This window comes from Mesoplodon bidens (genome assembly GCF_964165515.1).
Source record: "Mesoplodon bidens genome assembly, chromosome: 16".
NCBI lineage: Eukaryota > Metazoa > Chordata > Mammalia > Artiodactyla > Ziphiidae > Mesoplodon > Mesoplodon bidens.
In genome coordinates this window covers 18,360,259-18,385,211 of record NC_138173.1, presented here as the reverse complement: position 1 = coordinate 18,385,211, position 24,953 = coordinate 18,360,259, and the positions used below count along the sequence as shown (strand labels likewise).

General features: G+C 36.4%; 1 protein-coding gene across 8 annotated transcripts in view; it reads left to right on the top strand.

Moving 5' to 3' along the window:
• The window catches only part of STAU2 (staufen double-stranded RNA binding protein 2), a 301,650-nt gene that overhangs the window by 32,225 nt on the left and 244,472 nt on the right, over positions 1-24,953 (top strand). For all 8 annotated transcript variants that reach the window (XM_081258158.1, XM_081258157.1, XM_081258155.1 and 5 more), the window contains 2 exons: positions 10,712-10,871; positions 19,560-19,695. In XM_081258158.1, the coding sequence (XP_081114284.1) occupies positions 10,712-10,871; positions 19,560-19,695 (296 nt within the window). The remainder of the gene's footprint in view (positions 1-10,711; positions 10,872-19,559; positions 19,696-24,953) is intronic.

The window sequence follows — 24,953 nt, the reverse complement described above, 5'->3', positions numbered from 1 at the left end:
AACCTTAATGAAACCACATGAGATATGGATTTTTGATTTCCTTTTAAGAAAGTCAGGCACGGAAAAGTTAAGTAACTTGCTTTTATAGTTCATGAGTACCAGTGCCAGTGCTTGAACATGTATTCTGTGGCTCCCAAGTACTGTGCTTTTTCCATTACATAGTAACTGCTAACAGAAAAATGGATACAGAGTAAAATACAACAACATTACTTAGTGAGATGTCTTTTCCAATATGATTTTTAATTCTAAGATTCACCATTTATAAAATTTGTATATACCAGTTTTGTTGTTATCTATGCATTCAGTTATAATATTCTTTTAATGGAAAATTGATTTATATTTTTATATAGCCTCATATGTTTTTACATATACATGTTGCAAAGAAATCTATGACTGATGCATTTATGTTTGAGCTCTATTAATCTGTTTTTGTTTTTTTAAATTTATTTATTTATTCATTTATTTATTTTTGGCTGGGCTGGGTCTTCATTGCTGCGCACGGACTTTTTCTAGTTGCAGTGAGCAGGGGCTACTCTTCCATGCCGTGGGCGAGCTTCTCATTGTAGTGGCTCCTCTTGTTGCGGAGCATGAGCTCTAGGTGCGCGGGCTTCAGTAGTTGTGGCTCACAGTCTCTAGAGCGCAGACTCAGTAGTTGTGGCGCACGGGCTTAGTTGCTCCGAGTCATGTGGAATCTTCCCAGACCAGGGCTCGAACCTGTGTCCCCTGCATTGGCAGGTGGATTCTTAACCACTGCACCACCAGGAAGTCCTATTAATCTGTTTTTAAAAACTCAGTTGTGCACAAATTTCCTTGACACGTTTTTAATCTTGGATATTGGAGATTATGATAATGATTATAAATTTTTGTATACAGTGTGGAAGCAGTTGATTCTCTAAAAGTTGGTTAATCTTCATAAAGCACAGGATTATTTGTTTTCTAGCATCTCCTTCAAAGTAAGGAAAATAAGATGAAACTGAAATCCATCAATATTATTCCATATTAGAGGCTTTTATGAAGGATTTCTGGGCAGCACTTTAATTTGTTCATAATATTTTTTGTTCAGAGAAAAAGGTAGTGGCCTTGGTCTACCTGTCTAGTCTTATATCCTGATCCTCTCCCATTCCCGTTAATCATATCTATTTCAAACTCATTCTTTCTGCCCTTAATCATGTTGAACTATTTTCATTTCTTATAATGTCTCATGTTTTTTCACATCTGTCAGGTTTGAACACACATCTCACATCTTTCAAACCTTTGTGAAACTTCTCTGCTCCTTCCTCTGGGTCTCCAGCAGGTTCCGACTTTCTTAGTTGTAGTCGTTACTGTGCTGTGGTACCATGGTATTTGTTGGTCATTATTATTGTATGAGACTGAGCTTATTTAGGGTAAGAAATATTTTATTCTTCTACAGTTCATGGTTCCTCTAGTATGTGTCCTCTTTGCTTCTCATGGCCAATTCCAGGTGTTCTTCCTTGACCCCCAGGTTTGAATTTCATGTTAATAGACTTACCCCCAATGTAACATCACAGTAGTCATTTGCTGACCTCTGGGTGATTCCATCACATTTCTCACGGCTCACTTTCACTCTCTACAATACTCATCCTGTTTTAATTTTTGATGATATCATTGTCTAAATGATGGTTGTTCCAACATGCTGACATTTCAGTTTCTTGCATGTCTCCAGTTATGTTGTCTTCCATTCTCCTTCAGCCACTCATTCCTGTGGTCACATTCTTGATTTTTTCATTACCAATAACTGCAAGACCCTCCATAATTATAATCTCAAGCATTCATTCGTCTCTGACACCTACTTCATTCCCTCTAGTAGTCTGACTTCAATAGTCCTTTCACACCACAAATCCATTGATTCCACCACCTTTTTACTATTTCTTACTTCCCTCAGTCCTCACATGTTTCTTTATCCAGCTTAAATTCCATATGCTTTGTATGTACCCTCAACTCTCTTCCCCCCTTGGTTAGTACATGCTTAGCAAAATCCCAACCCAAATCCCAACTCTGCCTTCCCTTCTGAGTTACCGATGAACGACTTGTAGAGGCCAACCCCTCTATTTCTGTACTAAATCCCAACCCTTCTTACCTATTCAAGGTATTATTAACAATATTAACAATAATTATTAATATTACTTAGACTCATAAATACTATCTTTCATTCAAGAATATACTAATTACTCTAGTACTCACTCTTTAAAAATGAGCAACAGGCTAAATGGTGTGGTCTATGACCAAAACACCCAGAGCAGTAGGTGTAGGTTGGCAAAGGGATCTCTAGATCTCCTTAAAACCCAAGGGAATCTGGGACTGTCTAGAAAAAATAATGTGGACCACAACAAACCTGGTCCATTAGAAGGGGAATTTAATGACACAGAAGAAAGTTAAGGGAGCGGAGGGGAGAGAAAGCTGGATCCTTTTTGTAGAAAGCAAAGTCCTTTGCATTTATGCATGCCTACCAGTGGTTTTAAGTGAGATATAAACTGTATTTTAATGAAATAAATGATTATCTCTGGCATGAAAAATTTAAACCTAGGCCCAACTCATTAATTTTCTTGGGACATTAACCAGTTATATGGCAATTTCCATATATGTGCATATATATTTTATACACACACACACACACACACACACTTACAGTAGTGGTTTTCAGCCTTGGCTATTCATTGGAATCACCAAGGGAGCTTTAAAAAATACTTATGCCTGAGTCTCACCCTGAGAAATTCTTATTTAATTGGTCTTGGATGAGGCCTAGACATCAGGATTTTTTTAAAGCTCTCAAATGACCCAGGTATGCATCCGGAGTTGAGAAACACAGGATAGAGATTAATGTCTTCAGGGTAGTATAGAATTGTGTTCTTATACATACTTCATGGGAGGTAGTGATCTATCTACATGCTTTCCTCTTTCCTCCACTGAGTCTTACAGAATGTGAACAACTTGTAGAACTTTTAATGTGTGACTATTAAATAAAAAAAATATATATTTAAAACATTATTTATTTTTAAATTTTTGGCTGCATAGGGTCTTCATTGCTGCGCGCGGGCTTTCTCTAGTTGCGGTGAGCGAGGGCTACTCTTCGTTGTGGTGCTCGGGTTTCTCATTGCTGTGGCTTCTCTTGTTGCGGAGCACCAGGTCTAGGCATGCGGGCTTCAGTAGTTGTGGCACGTGAGCTTCAGTGGTTGTGGCTCGCGGGCTCTAGAGCGTAGGCTCAGTATTTGTGGTGCATGGGGGTTTAGTTGCTCAGCGGCATGTGGGATCTTCCCGGACCAGGGATCGAACCTGTGTCCCCTGCATTGGCAGGCAGATTCTTATCCACTGCGCCACCAGGGAAGCCCTAAATAAAAAACATTTTAATGTTTGCCTTGTCCCCTTTTGTTTTTATACTCACTTTTTAATTGAACTCTGAAGTAATTTGTTACACCTTATATTAAAGTGAGTTACTATGACATTGCTGTATCTCTTAAGTACCTAAATCCAGTTCTTTATTTCTCCTATGAATTGTTTTGATTTTCTCAAATCTCAGAAGGCTATTATAATATAGAGTATAAGGAAGAGAGCCATGAGTAACATAAAGTGGTATTTTCTTTTTTTACTTTATTTCTCTACTTTGATGAGTTGTGTATGTGCACGGCTAAGTGTTAGGAAAGCTGCTCTCGTACTGACACTTTGAGAAGGTTTACTTTGGAATAGATATCACTGAGGGAGGCAGTATTACCCAGTGGCCTTGAAGCGAAGTGTTTTTTTTGTTTTGTTTTTTTTAAATTCTTGCTAGATTTCCCAAGTGTGATCTTTGCCCTGCATTATCCAGCTTGTGTGGCCTTGAGCAACTAATTTAGAATCTCAGCTTTCTCATCTGTAATTTGAGAACTATGATACCTATTCTAGTGTAGTATAATGGAATGATGATTTGTAAATTTTCAGCAATTATGTTGATGATAAAGGTACCCAGATAATTGTCTCATTGCATGTTAGTTGTATATAGGATTAAAAAATCCTTGGTAAAATGTCTATTGAGTATTTATAATATGACAGAAAGACACTGTTCCTTATTGGAGCTTTCTACTCTGCTGTTTTCTGTGATGCCTCTCTTTGTATACTCTGGATTCAAGTACTTTATTAGATATGTGCTTTGCAATTATTTCTGCTTCTTTGTGGCTTATCTTTTTTTGACACTGTCTTTTGAAGAACAGTAATTGTTAATTTTGATGAACTGCAGTTTATCCATTTGCTCTCTTATAGATTTTGCTATTGGTATTATATCTAAGAAATCTTTGCCCCATCAAAGGTCATAAGATTTTCTTCTGTACTTTCTTCTGGATGTTATATAGTTTAAGTTTTTACATTTGGGTCTTATATCTAGGTCTAATTACCAGTTTGAGTTAATTTTTGTATATGATGAGTTATGGAAAAAGATACATATATATATATTTGCATATGGATGTCCAGTTGTTGAAGAGATTTTCCTTTCCTTACTGCATTGCCTTGGCACCTTTGTCAAAAATCAGCTGTCCATATATATGTTTGTTTATTTCTGAACTCTGTTCTGTTCTGTTGGTCTATTTTCCTATCTTTTATGCAAATACTATGCTGTTTTGATTACTGTAGCTTTATAATCTGGTAGTACCAGCCCTCTAATTTTGTTCTTCATTTTCAGAGTTGTTTTGGCTATTCAGCATCCTTTGCATTTTCATATGAATTTTAAAGTCAGCTTGTCCATTCTATAAAACACCTTGGTGGGATTTTGAATAGAATTGCAATTAATTTATAGCTCAATTTGGGGGAAATTAACATGTTAGAAAAACTGAGTCTGCCAACCTATGAACAGAGTATCTCTTATTTATTTAGATATTCTTTAATTTCTGTCAACAATATTTTGTAGTTTTCAGTGGACAGGTATTTCTCATCTTTAGGTTTATCTCTATTTCATATTTTTGATGCTATTTTAAGTGGTATTGTTTTTCAAATTTCAATTTATAATTCTTATTAAGCATTGCTAGTGTATAAAACTACACTGGTATTTTTCTGTTTTATATATTTTATTTTATACATATTAAAACATTGAAATATATGTATAACATTTGTGTATAAATACACACATATGAGCATGTAGAATAAAAGTGCGAATACAGAAATCAGAAAATTCCTACTTTTTCCATTGTAGGTTAACTTTATTTGATACCATGAAATAGTGCTAAAAATAACTGCCTCTCTAATATAGGGAATCTGCATAGTGCCTAAGAATTTAGAAGAGAGAGAAGTATATCAGGTTACTTTTATATTACATTAAAAGTTTTTTTGTAAAAATTTTTAATACAGTTTTAAAGGTTACTTTCCATTTACAGTTATTACAAAATAGTGGCTATATTCCCCATGTTGTACAATACATCCTTGAGCCTATCTTATGCCCAGTAGTTTGTACCTTCCACTCCTCCATCCTTACATTACCCCTCTCCCCCTCCCTACTGGTAACCACTAGTTCGTTTTCTATATCTGTGAGTGTGCTTCAAAAATACACTGATTTTTCTATATTGATCTAGCATCTTGCAGTCTTGCTAAACTCACTTATTCGTTCTAGTAACCTTTTTCTTTTTTTTTTTTTTTTTAAGATTCTGGTCGGTGTCCCACAAGCTATTTGTAAATAAAGACAATTTTAAATCTTACTTTCCAATCTGAATGTCTTTTATTTATTTCTCTTGCCTAATTGCATTGGCTAGAACTTACAGTACAATGTTGAATAAAAGTAGTGAAAGGCAGATATCTCTAACTTGACTTTATGGGCAGTCATTCAGTTTTTCCTCATTAATTTTGATGTTAGATGTAGCTTTTTCTGTAGATGCCTTTAATCAGATTGAGGAAATTCTTCTTTATTTTATTTTATTATTATTATTTTTTTTTGCTGAGAGTTTTAACATGAACAGATGTTGGTTTTTGTCATATGGTTCTTCTATATTGATTGAGATGGTCATATGATTTTTCCATTTTTTTTTTTTTTTTTTTTTTTTTTTGCGGTACGCGGGCCTCTCACTGTTGTGGCCTCTCCCATTGCGGAGCACAGGCTCCGGACGCGCAGGCTCAACCGCCATGGCTCACGGGGTCAGCCGCTCCGCGGCATGTGGGATCTTCCCAGACCAGGGCACGAACCCGTGTCCCCTGCATCAGCAGGCGGACTCTCAACCACTGCACCACCAGGGAAGCCCGATTTTTCCATTTTTAATCTCTTAGTATTGTGAGTTACATTGACTGACTCTGAAATGTAGAATCAACCCTTGCCTTCCTGGGATAAAATGCTTGGTTGTAAAGTATTATCTCACTTCTATATTGATAGATTCCATTTGTTATTATTTTGTTAAGGATTTTTATGTTTATCTTTATGAGACGTATTGGTGTGTAGTTTTATTTTCCCTGGTAGTATCTTATTCTGGTTTCAGTATCAAGGTAATGCTAGCTTCATAGAATAAGTTGAGAGGTGTTCCTTCTGATTCAAGTTTTGGGAAGAGTTTTTGTAAATTGGCATTATTTCTTCCTTAAATGTTTGGTAGAATTTATCATCAAAACCATCTGGGCCTGGAGTTTTCTTTGTGGAAAGATTTTAAATTACAGATTGAATTTCCTTAACATGTATAATGGTGTTCAGGTTACCTGTTTCTTCTTGAATGAGCTTTAGTAACTGTGGCTTTTAAGAACTTATGTTGTTGAGTTTATTGGCATAAAGTTGTTAAAAAAATATTCCCTTGTTTCTTTTTAATATTTTAAGAATCTGTAGTGATGTCACCTCTCTCATTCCTGATACTGGTAATTTGTGTCGTATCTTTTTTCATGATTAGTCTGCACAGAGGTTTACAAATTTTATTGGTCTTTGCAAAGTACCAGCTTCTGGTTTTATTGATTTTTTTTCTCTATTATTTTTCTGTATTTATTTTCTTATGTTCGCTTTTACGTTTATTACGTTCTTTCCTATTTACTTCAGGTTCAAGTTACTCTTTTTCTGGTTTCTTCAGATTAAAGCTGAAGTTAACTTACTTGAGACCTTACTTCTCTAGTATAGGCATTTAGTGCTAGAAATTTCCCTTTAGTACTGTTTTAGCAGTGCCATCTTTTGAAATGTAGAGTTTTCATTTTCATTCTGGTTAAAATACTTTGTATTTTCCCCTTGGTTTCTTCTTTTACCCATAGGTTATTTAGAAATGTGTTATGTAGTTTCCAAATATTTGGAGATTTTCCAGAGATCTTTCTGTTATTATTTTCTAATTTAATTCCATTGTGGTCAGAGAGCATACTGTTCATCACTTGACTCCTTAGAATTTGTTGTGACTTGTTTTATGGTCCAGAATATTGTCTGTCTTGGTAAATTTTTTGTGAGAAATTGAGAACAAATGTATATTTGTTCTTCTTGGGTAGAGTGTTTTAAAAACATTGCAGTCAGGTTATGTTGGTTGATAGTGTTGTTCAGGTCTACTATATTCCTCCTGATTGTCTGCTTGGTTATTGTTATATCAATTATTGGGAGAGAGTTATTGAATCTCTGACTTTAATTGTGGATTCTTTATTTCTCTTTGCAGTTCTGTTAGTTTTTGCTTCATGTATTTTGACACTCTGTTATTAGTCGCCCAAGTGTTTAGGATTGTTAATCCTCTTCTTGATAAACTGGCCCCTTTATCGTTATGAAATGACCTTTGTTATCACTGGTAGTAGTCTTTGCTCTGGAATCTACTTTGTCTGATATTTATATAACCATTCTGACCTTTCATTGCTTTATGTTATCATGATAAAGTTTTTTCTATCCCATTGCTTTTAAACCATGTGTCTTTATAGTTGAAGGTAGCATACAGTTGGATTTTGTTTTTTTATCCAGTTTGACAATCTCTACATTTCAAATGGGGGCATTTACACAATTTTGTTTTAATTTTCACAACCATTCTCTGTGTTCTTATTACCCCACTTTCACTAAAGAAGTAAGAAAACAGAGGGAAAGAATTAACTTCCCTAATGTTACACATAGTAAATGGTGGATTGTGACTTCAGCTCATAAACAGTATGTCCCAGGAGTCCTACTCAAAATTATAAAATTTTTATTGTAGTGGGACTCTTTTTTTCTCTCCAGTTTTATTAAGATATAATTGACATAAAATGTTGTATTAGTTTTAGGTGTACAATATAGTGGGATTCTTAAGAGGTTTCAGAAAAGCAGAGGATTGACTTGGATACATTTGCATTTTATAGAATGTTCATGTTGGTGATGGCATGGTTTGTGGGGTCTTAGTTCCCCAACCAGGGATCAGACCCAGGCCTCGGCGGTGAAAGTGCGGAGTACTAACCACTGGACCACTAGGGAGTTCCCAAGAAGAATAGTTTGAATGAGAAAGTCTTATGTTAAAGGAGTGGCATTAGGATGGTCTTACAGTAATTTAGGAGAGGGATACATTGATACTCTTCACTAAGACATTGGCAAACATTACAAAGAAAGGCCAGATCTGAAAAATATTTTTGAAGTTGAATCAACTGGATGCAGGGGAGAATACAGAGAGAAATGGAGCAGACAAGGAAGACCATTCAAAGGTGTCTGGCCAGTGAGACTGGGAAAGTGATGACATCTGGAAGATTAGGAGGCAGGAAATCTGAGTTTATAGGGGCTTTAGACTAAGGTGGTGACAACAGAAATAGCAAGGAACGGTTTTGAGGTGTTGTTAAATAAGTCTTAGGAAAGCAAGGACAAACAAAGAAGCTATTGAGGTTTTGAACCTGAATTAATGGAAGAATAATGGATGGAACATTCCGGAGCATGAACTGATTTGGAGGAGAATGGGAGAGATAATGTATTCTTTGTGGCAGAGTTCTTTGTTATATACTGTAATTTGAAAGCCAAAAGACCTAGTCATTGAAAAATCATTTTAAGATCGGGTAAATGAATTAAAGATATGTTTTAGGTAAAATTTTTAAACTGAATCAGAATAAAAGAAAAATTATTCACTTTTAATAGATATGTACATATTTTGAATTTCAAATGATTATAAATATTTTCAACTCTGTATTTTAAAAAATTGAAAACCTACAGGAAAAATTGAAAGAGCAGTATAATGGATCTTTCAGATTTACTAATCATTCAGTTATTTACTGCATTGCTACATTTACTTCTTTTCTTGCTCCTTCTGTATAAATACATACTTCTTCCTTGAACAATTTGAAAATAAATTTCAACCATCATGACATTTTATCCTTAAATACTTGTATATCTATCTTGTAAGACCAAAGACATTCTTCTTCATAGTCGTAGTACTATAATCACTCAAGAAATTTAAACTTGACTGAGTTTGTTTAGTATATTATAGTCTATAGCCAAATTTTCCTGGTTGTTCTCTAAATGCCCTTTATACTTTCTTCCCAGTACGAATCCAGTCAGGGATCATACATTGTACTTTATCACACCCCATCATGTCTCTTCAGCATCCTTTAATCTAGGACAGCCCCCATGCATTCTTTTGTTTGGTTTTTTCTTTCATAATATTGACAGTTTTGAAGAGTTTAGGTCAGCTGTCTTATAGAATATACCATAACCCAGATCTGCCTGATTGTTTCCCTATGATTAGATTCAGGGTAAACATTTTTAGCCAAGAATGCTACATACTTCTCATTGGATCATATCAGGAGGCACATGATGTCCCTTTGAATGATTATTGATGATGCTAACTTTAATCACTCTGTTGTTAAAGGTATTTTCTACCTGATTTCTTTCCTGCAAAGACATTTATTTCTTCATAATTAATAAGTATTTTGAGGTTCATACCTTATATTCCTACAAAGTAGTAAGCTGTCTGTGGAGTAAAACAGCAGATTGTATGTGTATCCTGTAACTTGATCCTAAATTTTAAAGGTGAACAATAGGTTTTTGGATGCATATGGAAATCCGGTGTAAATGGAATGTTAGGATGTGCAAGGGGAGGGGTGGGTGTGAAATGAAGATGAACAGGTAGCTCCTTGTGCCACGTTACAAGGGGAACAGTCGAAAGTTTTTAACCTGGTGTTGTTTGGAGTGATGCAGTTGGATTTGAGTTTTCAAAAGATAGTTCTGTTTAGCAGCAGTCAGTTGGGAGATTATTATATCTAAGCTAAGATGATGAAAGACTGTTATCTAGTGCAGCAGTGTCAGTGGCAGAGAGAGGAAGGAGATTTGAGAAATATTCATGAGGTTAAAATTGACTGAATTTGGTGACTGGTTAAAGGTTGGTTGTGGAGGACTGAGAGTTCCTTGGTGACAGAATATTTAATAGGATTTCCTGACTCACTGACTAGACTGTGCTAAGTATAAAGTTTAAGGAATTAGATTTTGTAAAAGTTACAGAGACAGGACCTTTTGGATTCTCGTATAGTTTCTCTTACTCTTTGTTCTTGTTCTACCTTTTTGAGGACTGTTTGACTGACATTAACAGTATGATTCCATTTAGGGAAGCCATTTCTTCTTGATATGTTCTACCCAACATGTACACTTAGAGCTGCCGTTAAGCCTTTGGATAGAACAGAATTTGGCACAATCTCTTAAAATTCATTCACTAGTTAGAATAAGATTTTTTGTTGCAAATGATCTGTAAGCTCAACTCTAGCTCTAAAATTTTGATTCTGTGGTGTATCTGTTTTTCTCTCAGACAGCACACTTTATTTCCTGAAAAATTTCAATGTTTTCTTTGTCTCTGTATGTTTTTCCAAGATGTTCTCAGTGCAGCTGAGTCTTGGGGAGCAGACATGGGAATCCGAAGGGAGCAGTATAAAGAAGGCCCAGCAAGCTGTCGCTAACAAGGCTTTGACTGAATCTACGCTTCCCAAACCAGTTCAGAAGCCGCCCAAAAGCAGTGTTAACAATAACCCAGGTATGGCCCTGACTCGTTTCCTCCTGTTGTCATCCTCTGCATGTGCTTTTCTCTGTATTTTCCTTCATACAGGCCCATTGCATAGTCAACAGGTATTGACAGCACAGCTGGTAAAGACAGCCAAATAATAACTGAAGGTGAGAGAATGAAGACGGTAATTGTAATTATTTTAAAAATTTGCTTTAGTGGATACTCTAAAGGTACATTATTTACTTTTTATGTGTGATAAAAAGACATTTGGATACAAAGAACAGAAAATAGGACTGAGTTTTTTTTTCTAAAGCAAAGATAGAAATGATCAATTTCTCTTTCTAAATATATATAATTTAATAATTAAAAATAGTTATTCTTTATTTTAGTTTAATAGAAAATTATAAAACTAGCTGTAAGCATCTTATTATTTTATTTGTTCATGTAGAAATGGTTGCCATTTACATGTAGAACATTCATATGGAGTTTAAGAAACCCACAAATCCGAAAAAACCACCTGTGTGTAATATACTGCTAAGTAAATGAGTGTTCTAATTTTAATCTCCTAAGAATAATTTTAAAAAGTTGTTCTAATTGCATGCAGTACCCAAAACATTATATGTCCAGTTATCTATTGGGAAGCGCAAACCTGTATCAGACACAGTGCATGAATTGGTAGCCTCAAATTAATGAAGTTCCATAAGTTTAGTGCCAGCCCTATGTCCATTTACTCATCTGTTAACCTATTAATGCAAGTGGTTACCTTCTGACCGATACTGCTTTAGATGGAGTACTTTTGTGACGGAATGAAAAAAGACACTTGCCTGCCAGCAGCGACTCTGTAGTCTGTTTAATTATAGTTCACATGCTCATGGTCAGAGTCAGGTCAGACACTTCTTTCCCACGTGGCACGTGTTAGGTAGACAGTCTCCTCTTGCAAAGACTGCTTTTTCCAGAACTCCATGACTTTCCTAGTAGTAGTCCTTTTGCATCTGTTCAGCTGATTCCAGTATTTATTAAGTGTGGGTAAATAAGTGAAAATATCATTATAATACAGAAAAAAAACCAATTCAGCTTGAAACTGGTAAGAGGCTGTATATTTTTTTAACTTTTAAAACTCTCTTCAGATTACTGGTTGATCATTAGCACCACACCACCACCTCTATTTATTAAGCCTTTGTTTTAATATATCTAAGGGTTATAAACCATTGTTCTTTGCTGTGAGGATTTTAGTCATTTACATAAAACATGTAACTCAGTGGTAAAGACTAAGTACCAAGTGAGTAATAATAGGCATCAGTATTATAAGTAATGATAAACATGGAGTGAAGTAGTTGAGGTGAGATACAGGTCATGAATAGAGAGTAGGCACGTATAGAGGAGAGAAAAGAATATTCCAGGCTGAGGGAATACGATGAGGAAAGGCATTGGAATAGGAATCTGGGTGATGGGTTTTGCAAAAAAATTTTTTTTGTAGACGGTTTTTTTTTTTTTTCTTTTGCGGTACACGGGTCTTTCACTGCTGTGGCCTCTCCTGTCGCGGAGCACAGGCTCCGGACGCGCAGGCCCAGCGGCCATGGCTCACGGGCATAGCCGCTCCACGGCATGTGGGATCTTCCCGGACCGGGGCACGAACCCGTGTCCCCTGCATCGGCAGGTGGACTCTCAACCACTGCGCCACCAGGGAAGCCCCTTGTAGCTGGTTTTTAATTAGAGCAGGTAAGTGGCTAGTAAGAGATAAGACGAGAGATGTAGTTAGAAAGTAGATTGTGATGGACTTGACTGCAGCTTTAGGAGATAAATTTTATCCATAGTTCGGATTAATTTTCACGAGCAGGTAGATGATGTGTTTAAAAGAGCAGTTTAGGAAGTTGAGTTTGACATGTGAATGGAAGGTGGAAAATACCAAAAGCAAAATCAGTTAGGAAACCACTGCCATAGTTTATGGGTGAAGAAAGAAAAGAAACACATGTGCATGGAATGTTGTTGCCCCCTCCTCTGCTGGAATATTGCCATGGCAGTTGGAATGGACCGAAGGACAGGTGTTACTGATCCACTGGTGGAAGCCATGCTTGTGGACCAGCCCCCCAGGGCAGATGCTGTGAAGCAAGAGCAGTTGTGTGCTGAGCTTTGGGTCGGGTCCACTTCCAAGGGTTGTAGCCAGAGGTGAACTAGCAAAGGAGTCAGAGGAAGGAGACAGGAGAGAGTCTGGCTCACTGGCCTTTCAGACCAGTGGAGGTAAGAGTTTCCACCATGGGATGTCGCAGTGAGCTGAGAGAATGAGTAGGTTTTGGGGGGTAAATTTTAATTTTATTTATTTTTATTTTTGTGTGTGACATTTTACACGTTTATTCATTGTTGAGGTAAATTTTTAAAATATAATATTATGTTCTGGCGAGTGCACAAATTATGGTTGTTGAGCCTTGATGGCGTTTTGCACTGTGAACACTTTGCAGGCTTTACCGGTGCCTCAGAAGCCTCCCTCATGCCCTCTTTTAGTGGATAAACATCTCCAAAGGAACCACTCTTCTTCTCTCTGTCATCCTAGATTTGTTGTGCCTGCTTGTTGGAATCATGCATCATACTTTTTTGTGATAGCTTGGTTTTCTCAATGTCATGTTTGTGAGATTCATTGTGTTCTGTGTTAACAGTCTAGTATTCCTTTGCTATGTAGTATCCCACTGCATGGATATACCACAGTTTACTTATTCATTATACTAATGGTGGACGTTTGGGTTGCTTCTAGTTTGGGGCTGTTAGAAGTAAGGTTGCTATGAACATTCTTGTATGTATACATTTTTGTTGGCTATGTAGCTAGGATTGGAATTGTTGGGTCGTAGGTTTTGCTTGTTTTCAGTGTTAATACATAATGTCAAACTCATCACATTTCCCTCCCACTAGCAGTGTATGAGAGCTTTCCACATCCTTGTCAATATAGGGTATCTTAAAATTTCTACCTGTTCTTCTGGGGATATGGTAGTATTTCATTGTGGTTTTAATATGCATTTCCCTAATAATTAAAGTGATTACCTTTTCATATGCCTGTTGCCATTAGGATCTTCTCTGCTGTTGATATATTTTTCCTGTTAAGAAACTGCCTTGTCAGTCTTTAAATTTTTTCAATTTTTTATTGACTTATAGGGTTCTTACATATTCTGGATTAATATACTTTGTCAGATATGTGTATGGCAAATATCTCCATATTCCTCATGGTGCATTTTGATGAACATAAATTTTTATATTAATGAAGTCTAATTTATTAGTCTTTTCCCTTATGGTTAGTGCTTTTTAAAAATGGAAGTCAAATTGACACATAGCATTATATTAGTTTCAGGTGTACAACATAATGATTTGATATTTGTATATATTATGAAATCACCACAATATCTCATTAACATCTGTCACCATACATAGTTATTAAAATATTTTCTTTCTCATGATGAGAATGCTTTAGATATACTCTCTTAGCAACTTTCAAATATAAAATACAGTATGATTAACTATAATCACCATGCTGTGTATTACATCCCCATGATTTATTTATTTTATAACTGGAAGTTTGTACCTTTTGACCCCCTTCATCTATTACACCTCCCCCCACTTCCCACCTCTGGCAGCCACCAATCTCTTCTCTGTATCTATGAGTTCTGTTTTTTTGTGTTTTCTTTTTTTTAGATTCCACATATAAGTGAGGTCATATGGTATTTGTCGTTCTCTGACTTATTTCATTTAGCATAATGCCTTCAAGAGCCATCCATGTTGTCACAAATAGCAAAATTTTTTTTATTGCTGTGTAATAGTCTATTGTATATGTGTATCATCACCTCTTCTTTATCCATTCATCCATCAGTGGACACTTAGCTTGCTTCCATGAACATGGGGATGCGTATATCTTTTCAAGTTAGTGTTTTTGTTTTTTCGGGATAAATGCCCAGAAGTGGAATTGCTGGAATGCTGGTACTTTTTTTGTTCTATTTAAGACATCTTTATCTCCCACAAAATTGTGACGATAACCTCATATTATTTTTAGAAGTTTTATTATTTTATCTTTTAAATTTAGATCTACAGTCTGTCAGGAATTGAGGTTTATGTATGAGGTGAGGTAGGAGTCAAGATTTTTTTCTTCCTTTTAATATATAGACATTCGGTTAACTTAACACTTTTATTGAAAAGACAATCCATTCCTGTCTGCACTGCAGAGGAGGGGAGATCCAGTCCTGACTTCACAGGAAGTAGATGGACCTTAAATAGTAGTTATGTCCCAGAGAGGAGTTAAATTTAGTACAGCATGGGTAATCTGCTGTTAATGAGGAGGATATCATAGAAATACTTTGCTTTCTCCTTCCTCTTATTTTTTTTAACTTTTTTTAGAAATAATTTCTTATACATATAAATTTTGTAGAAAGAGTACATAGAGCTCCCGGGTACCCATCACTCAGAAATGGTTAACATTTCTAAACCTTTTGAGAATAAGTTATGGACACGGTGTCCCATTACCCATTATTTCTTAAGTACACAGACACTGTCCTATCAGGAAGTTAACATCGATCTGGTATCACCGTGTAATCCACAGACTCCAGTCACACTTCACTGATGGTCCCAGTTATGTCCTTTGTAAGACCAGCATCTAATCAGGATCATGGGCTTACTGTTTCTCTTCATTCCACTTCAGTCTGAAACAGTTCCTCAGTCTTTCTTGTTCTTTATGACCTTGACGTTTCTACACATCATTTGTAGAATACCCCTCACTGGAGTTTGTCTGGTGTTTCCTCATGATTTATGCATTTTTAGCATGAATATCACAGAAGTGACCTGGGCTCATCTCAGTGTTTCATATCAGGAGACACACAATACTGATTTGTCCCATTAGTGATGTCTTTTGTTTCTTGGTGAAGAGTATGTCTGCCAGGCTTCTGTATTGTAAAGTTAATTAATTTTAAGTATGTTTTATTATTAAATAGTATAATTAACAAATATATTTTTAAATAAATTTATTTATTTATTGTTTATTTTTGGCTGCGTTGGGTCTTCGTGGCTGCACGCGGGCTTTCTCTAGTTGTGGTGAGTGGAGGCTACTCTTCGTTGTGGTGCATGGGCTTCTCATTGCGGTGGCTTCTCTTGTTGTGGAGCACGGGCTCTAGGCGCATGGGCTTCAGTAGTTGTGGCACATGGGCTCAGTAGTTGTGGCCCGTGGGCTCTAGAGCGCAGGCTCAGTAGTTGTGGCGAATGGGCTTAGTTGCTCTGTGGCATGTGGGATCTTCTCAGACCAGGGCTTGAACCCCTGTCCCCTGCATTGGCAGGCAGATTCTTAACCACTGTGCCACCATAGAAGTCCCGAACAATTATTTTCTGAGGAGGTACTTTGAGACTATATAAACATTCTGTTCCTTATCAACCTTTCTTTCACCTACGTGAAAGACTGATGATTGATGATTCTTGTCTGAATCCATGACTACTCTGAAGGTTGCCAAAGGGTGATTTTTAATTCCGTATTCTTTTTCGATTTATTAGTTGGCATTCTACCCAAGAGCTTTCTTGTCCCTGTCATTTTTTGTTTGTTTATTTATATCACTATAGACTCTTGGATTTCTGTTTTACCTACAGGTTTAGGATCTTCAATCGTCATTATTTATTTTGATGCTCAAATTGTCCCAGATTTGGCCAGTGGTATGACCTCTTCAAGTTGACTCCTGTGTCCTTCAGATAATTTCCTCATCGTTCTTTGGGCATTTCTTTCTGGCACGATAAGATGTTCCTAGGTCATCTTGTGTTTTCCCTGCCCTGACTCCAATCACTTCTCCAAGAGCCCTGATTTATTGATTAATCAATTCATTCTTTCAACAGATATTTATTGAGTGACTACTATGTTCCAGGGACTTTTCTAACTTCCTACAAAGTTGTTTCTTTAAGTGTTAGTAGTACGTGGCTCTTTGAAAACTAGTTGTGGCATCTTTTTTTTTAATCTGTCACATGATAGGAATCCACAATTGTTGTTATGTACGTTTGTATATCTAATTAATTAGTCTTTTCTTGTCATTGGTAAATATAGAAATTTCCTTTAATGTATCTAAAAACCACTAAAAACTGATTATGTGTTTACAGTGTCAACTCTATAGGCATAAAATACATGAGGATTCCTATGCAACGATTATCTTTATGCAACCTGGGTCTAACCGTCACATGTTGAAAACAATGGTACTAGCATTTCCTAGAGACAGCTCATAGTTTGAAGTTATTCTTTAAATGTTTTCTGTGAGAGCATTACTATGTAAGCAACGAGAGGTATGCATGTGTGGAGATGTCAGTCTCATTCTGCAGGAAACAGATGGAGTACTTCACTCAGAGGAGTTGAAACCTTTTCTGTGTGGTTTGTGCTTTTCTGCTTCTCTTCTACTCTCCTTCACAACACCAGTTTCTGGCATTTCTATGAAGAAAATGTACTGTAGCCTTACTTTCAGATGAGGAATTTGTATGAGATTATTTCTTTATTTAAATAATATGAATACAGTACTTTTACCTAGTCTAAAATGCAATTTTGGTGTGGATGGCAGACATAGTCTATCCTACCAGTGCATTAAAATCATCTCACTGTTCATTTTCAAACACATTACTTTCCTGTTTATTGCCATACTTAAAGGATGAGGTCTTTCGAGCTTTTTTTTTTTCCTTTTCTAGTTTTCCCATTTGAACTTTATACTATTTGTGCCTGTATGATTGTTGCAAAGTAGAATTCGTAATGACATAAATTGTACAACTGATTAATCTGTTAATTATTAAACTGAAATCTTTATGGAATAAGAAAAATGTAAACTTCTAAAGGTGTAGATGGCTGTTTGGTGTTAAAAGTTCTCTTTAGAGAACTGTCGGGCAGTTTCAACTTTATTGTTAAACATGAACCTACCCTCTGACCTAGCAATTCCACTGCTAGGTGTATGTATACCCAAGTGAAAAGAGTGTATATGTCTGCTGAGAGACTTACTGAAGAGTGTTCAAGGTGGCTTGATACTTAATAGCCTCAAACTGAAAGCAACCCAGATGTCCCGTCAACGGCAGATTAGATCAACTGAGTGGAATGCTTTTCAGTGGTAAAGTTTGAAAGTGATCCTCAACAAAGCATTATGTTGAGTGAAAGAAGCAAGACAAACTAATACATATTTAGATTTGAAGCATAGGCAGAACTAATCTATGACGACAGAAGTCAGAATGGATAACATGGGGAGGTGGGTACTGACTGGGTATTTCTGGGTGATGGAAGTGTGCAGATCTTGATCTGCATGGTGGTTGTGTGAGTGTTACATGTATGATAACTCATGGAGCTGTATGCTTAAGGTTTGTGCATTTTACTTATCCCTCGGTAAAATGCTATAAGAAACAAAGAAAGAAAGAATCCCTTTGTGCTTGACTTGCTCTTCCTCTGCCCTGAGTGTACGTGTTAAATTTGGGGTTTGGACTAATTTGACTTATTATTTAACATGTTAGCTTTTCTTTGCTCTTTTTCTTATCCTTATCTTTTTCTTTTCTGCTTTCTCCTTTGTCCTCCCGCCTCCTTTATTTTTTCCTTTTTCTTAACCTTGGTTTAGTTCCTGTTCTTATTATGCTCTTCCGTGGTTTCATGTGAATTCTTTAGAGATGAGACATAAAACGAGCAGCTTATGACTCTTGATGGCTTGCTTATGACCTAGCAGCCAGTTGTGCATTTGTGTCAGGCTCCACCACCCCTCAGCTAGTACTTTGTGCCCCAGTTTCTCTGCTGCAGTAAGTGGATCCATTTTTTGTTCATGATGAAGGGGAGTCTTTATGGTGCAAAAGGCATAATTCAAATGAAATAATACAGAATTTACATTAGAAATAAATTTTACTCTCTATAAAAGCTTTAGATTCATTTTTGTGATTTGTTATTTGGAACATATATATGTATATTTACTAAATAACCCTTTTTGGCACTTAAAATAACTTGACATAATAACTGTACATTGTGTGTTATATTTTATGGGATTTTTCAAACTTTTACAAAAGTAGAAAAGATAAGCTCTTGAACATCCCTGTACTTGTTATCAGGCACAACAGCTACTCACCCATCCCATCTTGTTTCTTATCTCTCTGTGCTCTGAATTATTTTGAAACAAATCTCAGACATATCACTTCATCCATAAATGCTTCAGCATGTATCTTTTAAGATTATCCACAGAAAGCATTACTTGTATTTACTATTTTGTCCTGTTGTTGGTTATAGAAAAAACTCAAAATTTATTTTCATTAGATAAGTCCAAGAGTTACTGATGACTGTGTACATATTGCTAATTCTAGTTGCTTGATAACCAAAATAGAACTTAAAATAGTCACAGATGATAATGCTTTTAATGATTAAGTCGTTGTAAGCTTTCTGGAGTCAGTAACTTTGAAATTCAGTAGTTGCTTTATAATATCCAAACGAAGCCATCTGTGAATCTTCTGTTTTTCTTGTTTTGAAACAGTGGGACTATAAAGTTGAATTTTTGGTCATTAATGTACAGAAAATGTTGCAACAACCCCAAAGAGATTTCACTAGAAACGATTTTCCTGTTTATGTAGCTTGTTTATGCACCCCCTTAGAAAATCAGGCAGAATGGCATCCACTGCCACCTTCTTCCATGGTAATTATATGTAAAATAAATATGGACTGCATGATTTATTATGGAAATATTTCACTTGTGTGCCTTTAATATTTCTTTTAAACAGGTAGTATAACACCAACTGTGGAACTGAATGGGCTTGCTATGAAAAGGGGAGAGCCTGCCATCTACAGGCCGTTAGATCCAAAGCCTTTCCCAAATTATAGAGCTAATTACAACTTTCGGGGCATGTACAATCAGAGGTTTGTATGTCTTCTTTGGTTTTGTTCTTATTTATTATTTTACGCATATTGTAAAAGTTTCTGAAACTCAAAAGGTATTTTTGTTGTAAAGAAAATTCACTCGGGGCATTTTGCATGGAATTTAGGTATATCAAGCTTATCAGGAATACTTAAAGTAATAAATAAAGAAAATTAACTTTTTCAGGAGCTGGTTGTTGCTGAGTCATAAGAGCCCTGTGTTTGCTGCACGCAGGACCATGTTTTAAAATCATTCCACAGTGTGGTGTGGGCTTTCCAGTTATCTTGCTCATTTAGTCACCAAGCAGATGCTTAGCTTAATTAGTGCTTTTCTTAATTTTTCCACATACATCACAAATATGACTGTTTATAACTTATAGGAAAGTTGTTAGAAGGATTTACTCAGTATTTCTGCACACTGAATAATTTTGTGATAGTTATAAGTGTAACAGAATTTTTTTTTTGCAAGCATGGCAGAATTCTTTTAAAAAGTTCAGGTTTTTTTTTCCTGATCATTTATAAAAGTCATGTAACTCATTGTTGAGAATATGGAAATGCAGAAAGTTAAAAATACAAATAATTTGCAATCCCAGAATTAAACACCTTTAATATTTGGTTGTAGTTTACATTCTTTTTATTATTTGCATATAAATATATTTAACCAAATTGAAATTATCCTTTATATGCAATTTCTGTATTGCTTTATGGAGGTATAATATATGAACAGTAAAATGCACAGATCGTAAGTGTACATCTTGATGACTTTTTTATTATTTCACTTATGTATATATGTATTTATAGTTTATTTGATGACTTTTTAACGTATTTATATCCTCGTGTGATCACCACCCCATCAAACTCCAGAACATTTGCATCACCCTGAGAGTTTCCTCACACTTATTTGCACTTGATACACCTCCTCCCAGAAGTAACTGCTGTTCTATCACCATAGGTTAGTTTTGCCTGCCCTTGAACTTCTATAAATAGACTCACACAGTATTTATTCTTTTGTGTCTGGCTTTTTTCACTTCATATAATGGTTTTCTTGTTTTGTTTGTTTTTGTTTTTTGATTTTTTGAGATTCATCCATGTTGCTTGTACCTGGGTTCTGCCAGTTTTTATTGCTGAATAATGTTTCTTTGTATGAATATATCATCATTTGTTCATTTTGAGTATGCAGTATTGTGCCCTCTTTTCACTTAATACAGATATCATTTTTCATATCTTTAAGTAGCCTTTGAAAAATATTTTTGATGGTTATATAATGCTTCATATGGCTAGGGTATATTTTACCAGTATTTAAACAGGTATAAACAATGAATACTTGATAAGTATATTAAAAAAATACCTGTTTTTGATTGTCTAGATTGTTCCTCCCCTTTTTTTGACAAATATAAATAATGTCGCAGTAAAAATGCTGTATATACAAGTTTTTGTTCACATCACTGATTATTTCCTTAAGATATATTACTATAAGGGGAATATTGGGTTAAAAAGAGTAATGTATTGATATTACCTGATTACATTAAAGCTTATACTAATTCCTCATAGTGTGTTTTGTACTATTTTGACAACATTGAGTTTAAAACACGTTGTCTTGTTTGATAGTTAAAAAGTGGTGGTATGTTTAAATTTTTTTGGTTTTATTGATAACTTATGAGGCTCAACAGTTTTTCAAATATATTAGTTACTTGTCCATTTTGATTTGTCTATTTTAATTTGCTAAGTTTTATTGCATTGCTTGATCAGTCTTCAGATGTTCATGTGTTGAGGGTATTAGCGTTAAGTCTATTCTATTTGTTTGATTTTCCTGCTTTAAAAAAATCGGCTTTAGTTTTGTGGGTTTTTTTTTTTTGCGGTATATGGGCCTCTCACTGTTGTGGCCTCTCCTGTTGCGGAGCACAGGCTCCAGATGTGCAGGCTCAACGGCCATGGCTCACGGGCCCAGCCGCTCCGCGGCATGTGGGGTCTTCCCGGACCAGGGCACGAACCTGTGTCCCCTGCATCGGCAGGCGGACTCTCAACCACTGCGCCACCAGGGAAGCCCTGTGTTTGTTTTTAATGTACTACAGTTTTAAATGTTATATGGTCTAATCTATTAAATTTTTTGGTGTGATTTCTCCCACTGCTTCTATGCCTAAGTAATTCTTTCTCACATGTGATCAGATATTTGCTGATGCTTAAAAAATTTTTCTTTTTAATTGAGGCATAATTGACATATAACATTGTGTAAGTTTAAAGTATACGATGTATTGATTTGATGCATTTGCAGTAGGATTGACATTGTAGTGTTAGCTGATAACCTCTATCCAGTCATATATCATTTCTTTTAGTGTTGGGATGCTGATGCTTTTAAAATCATTTTGTATATTTACCGACCAATTATTACAATTCAGATATTAGGAGAAGTTACTTGTCTAATCAACAGACAATCTAATACTTTTTGGAGTCTTGCTTGGTAGTGGAAAAATGGCCATTTAAGATCTAGTCCTATTCAAATTGTAAATGGTTCGTTTAAATATTGTTCAAGTTATCTAAGAAAAACTTCTGCCTCTCCCCCCTTCCTCCCCAGTGTGTTTGGGGGGAATTTTCTGTATTGTCCTGGTGGGAAGGGAGGGTGCGGGCTCCTCGCGTCTTTGTAGTAATGTCTCTTGTCCACCAGGTAGCTGATACCTCTCTTGCCTGCCCTGCTGAAACCTGCAGTTGGTGACTTGTAGTCCATCTTTTCCCCCCGGTAATGCTGTCAGAGAGTATTTACCATCTTCCCCTTGCTGTCTTGGCCTAAACTCTTAGCTCTCCTCGGCTCCTTTGGATGTTGTTCCATTCTCATCCTCTTCCGTCTAACTCTGGAGCATCCACTGGCAGGCTTACCAGCTCTCAACTTGGTGTCCACCCTGCACGGGAGGCAAGAGGGATACACTGTTTCTCTTATAGTTGCTTTATTTCTCTTTTTTCTGTTACATAACCACTGTCTTTCTCATCAGTCTGAGGTTACCTAATATAAATAAAACTATTTGCCTACTTGAGTACAACAGATAGGTTTGATCACCTGAGATAGGAACAGCTTGTCTGTTTTATACTTGAAAGATATTTTACTTTTTTTTTTTTTTTTTTGCGGTACGCGGGCCTCTCAACTGTTGTGGCCTCTCCCGTTGCGGAGCACAGGCTCCGGACGTGCAGGCCCAGCGGCCATGGCTCACGGGCCTAGCCGCTCCACGGCATGTGGGATCTTCCCGGACCAGGGCACGAACCCGCGTCCCCTGCATCGGCAGGCGGACTCCCAACCACCGCGCCACCAGGGAAGCCCTAGAGTAGATACTTTGATGAAAGACAATCTGATAGACTCTAGTCTGCTAGAAGAGGAAGACAATGAAAAGAAACTAACACAGTGATAGATGTGTCCATTGAATGCTATGGAAACTTTGAGAACAAGCATGGCACTCAGTTTGGGGAATTAAAGAAGGCTCCCAGAAGGAATTGACACCTGAACTGAATCTTCAAGGTTAATGAGGCATAAGCCAGGTGAAGAAGGTAAGAAAAAGCAATCTAGATTTTGGGAACAATGGCAGGGAATCCTGAGAAGTTTAGTTCATTCATGGACTTGCAGGCAATTTGGTTTGAGTGGAATGAAAAGGCTGAAGTTCAGGCAGGTCGATAATATGGATGTCCTCAAGTGGCATGCCAAGAGGTTTAGATTTTATCCTGAAGCTGATTGGAAGCCTTCGAAGGATTTTAAGCTGAGGGATAAAATAATTGTATATCTGTTTTAGGAATATTGCTTTCACAGTATGTGGAAAATAGTTTGTATAGGCTGAAAATTCAAGGGAGAAAGATGTATTACAAGCATGCTGTAATTCAGGCTTAATGTGATGAGAGCCTGGAACAGTGGGGATGGAGAGGAGGGGACAGTGTCTATATACTTAGGAGGTAGACTTGGGGATTGATTTAAAAAAATTTTTTTATAGTTAATTTTTATTGGAGTATGGTTGATTTATAATGTTATGTTTCTGCTGTACGGCAAAGTAAATCAGTTATACATATACATATATACACTCTTTTTTAGATTCTGTTCCCCATATGCATCATTACAGTGTATTGAGTAGAGTTCCCTGTGCTATTGTTATCTATTTTATATATAGTAGTGTGTATGTGTCAATCCCAATCTCCCAGTTTATCCCTCCTGCTCCCCCCTTCCCCTTGGTAACCATAAATTTCTGTGACTCTTCTGTTTTGTAAATAGGTTCATTTGTAGGCATTGGTTGATAGAGGGTATTAAGGATGACTTTCACATATCTGGGTCACTGGTAATAGTGTTTACAATGAGAGGAGTCGGAGTAGATCTTTGGAAAGATGAGGGATTTGGTTTTGACTGTGTTAAGTTTAAATTGCCTGTGAGATATTTAGGAGGAGTCCATTTTATCATTCTTTGAAGCCTCACTGAAGGGCATTTGAAGATTATCTTTGGCTTTGAGGGCTTCTTGGAGGTACTTATGGGAGGAGGAACTTTAGGGTCTAGAGCTTCCAGAACAGGGATGTGTAATGTATCTTGGAGAGAATGGCATTGTTTAGGATACAACCTAAGTTTGAGTGACACACCTGTTCTTCATTCGTCTAGTATTTATACTTCTTTTCCAAAAGGATTTGGTTTTATTAGATGCCATCATTCAGTCTGGAACAATTTCATGGCATGCACCCACGCCAAGTGCCTCTGGTCCTCAGGTATGGTTGGTGTGTTTTATGTCAAAACAGTGTTTGGTTGCCTTTGGCTAAAGTGTCCAGTTCCTGGTCCAGTCACTTGTAGCTAGGTTAGTAAAGTAGTTTTCTCTTACCATGTGTAGTATCAGTCATAGCAAGTTAAATAAGGGAAGCATTTGAACTGTTTTGCCAAAAAGTTACTTGTTCTTATAGGCAGATCCCAGTCCCTACTTGAGGCGTCATAGTCTCTTCCCCCCACCCCCAATTCCCCTGGTTAATTAAGCCTATGAGACTTGGAACATTTTGGACAGCTATGGCTACTAGTAGAAATTTGATAGGTGAAAAGTTTTCTGAAGTATCTGAACTGATTTTATTTCAATATGTTAATTATCAGTAAAACTAGAAATAGTCAAGATTTTAATTTATGAAATAGCTTATTATATTTTAAAGTTTATGTTGTATAGGCTGATGACTAGCTGCTAATTATCATGATGTTGGTGTGCCATTTGTTTTGAGCTTGTTCAAACTATCAATCTAAGTGTTCTTCACCAGTTTGTAATGCCCTT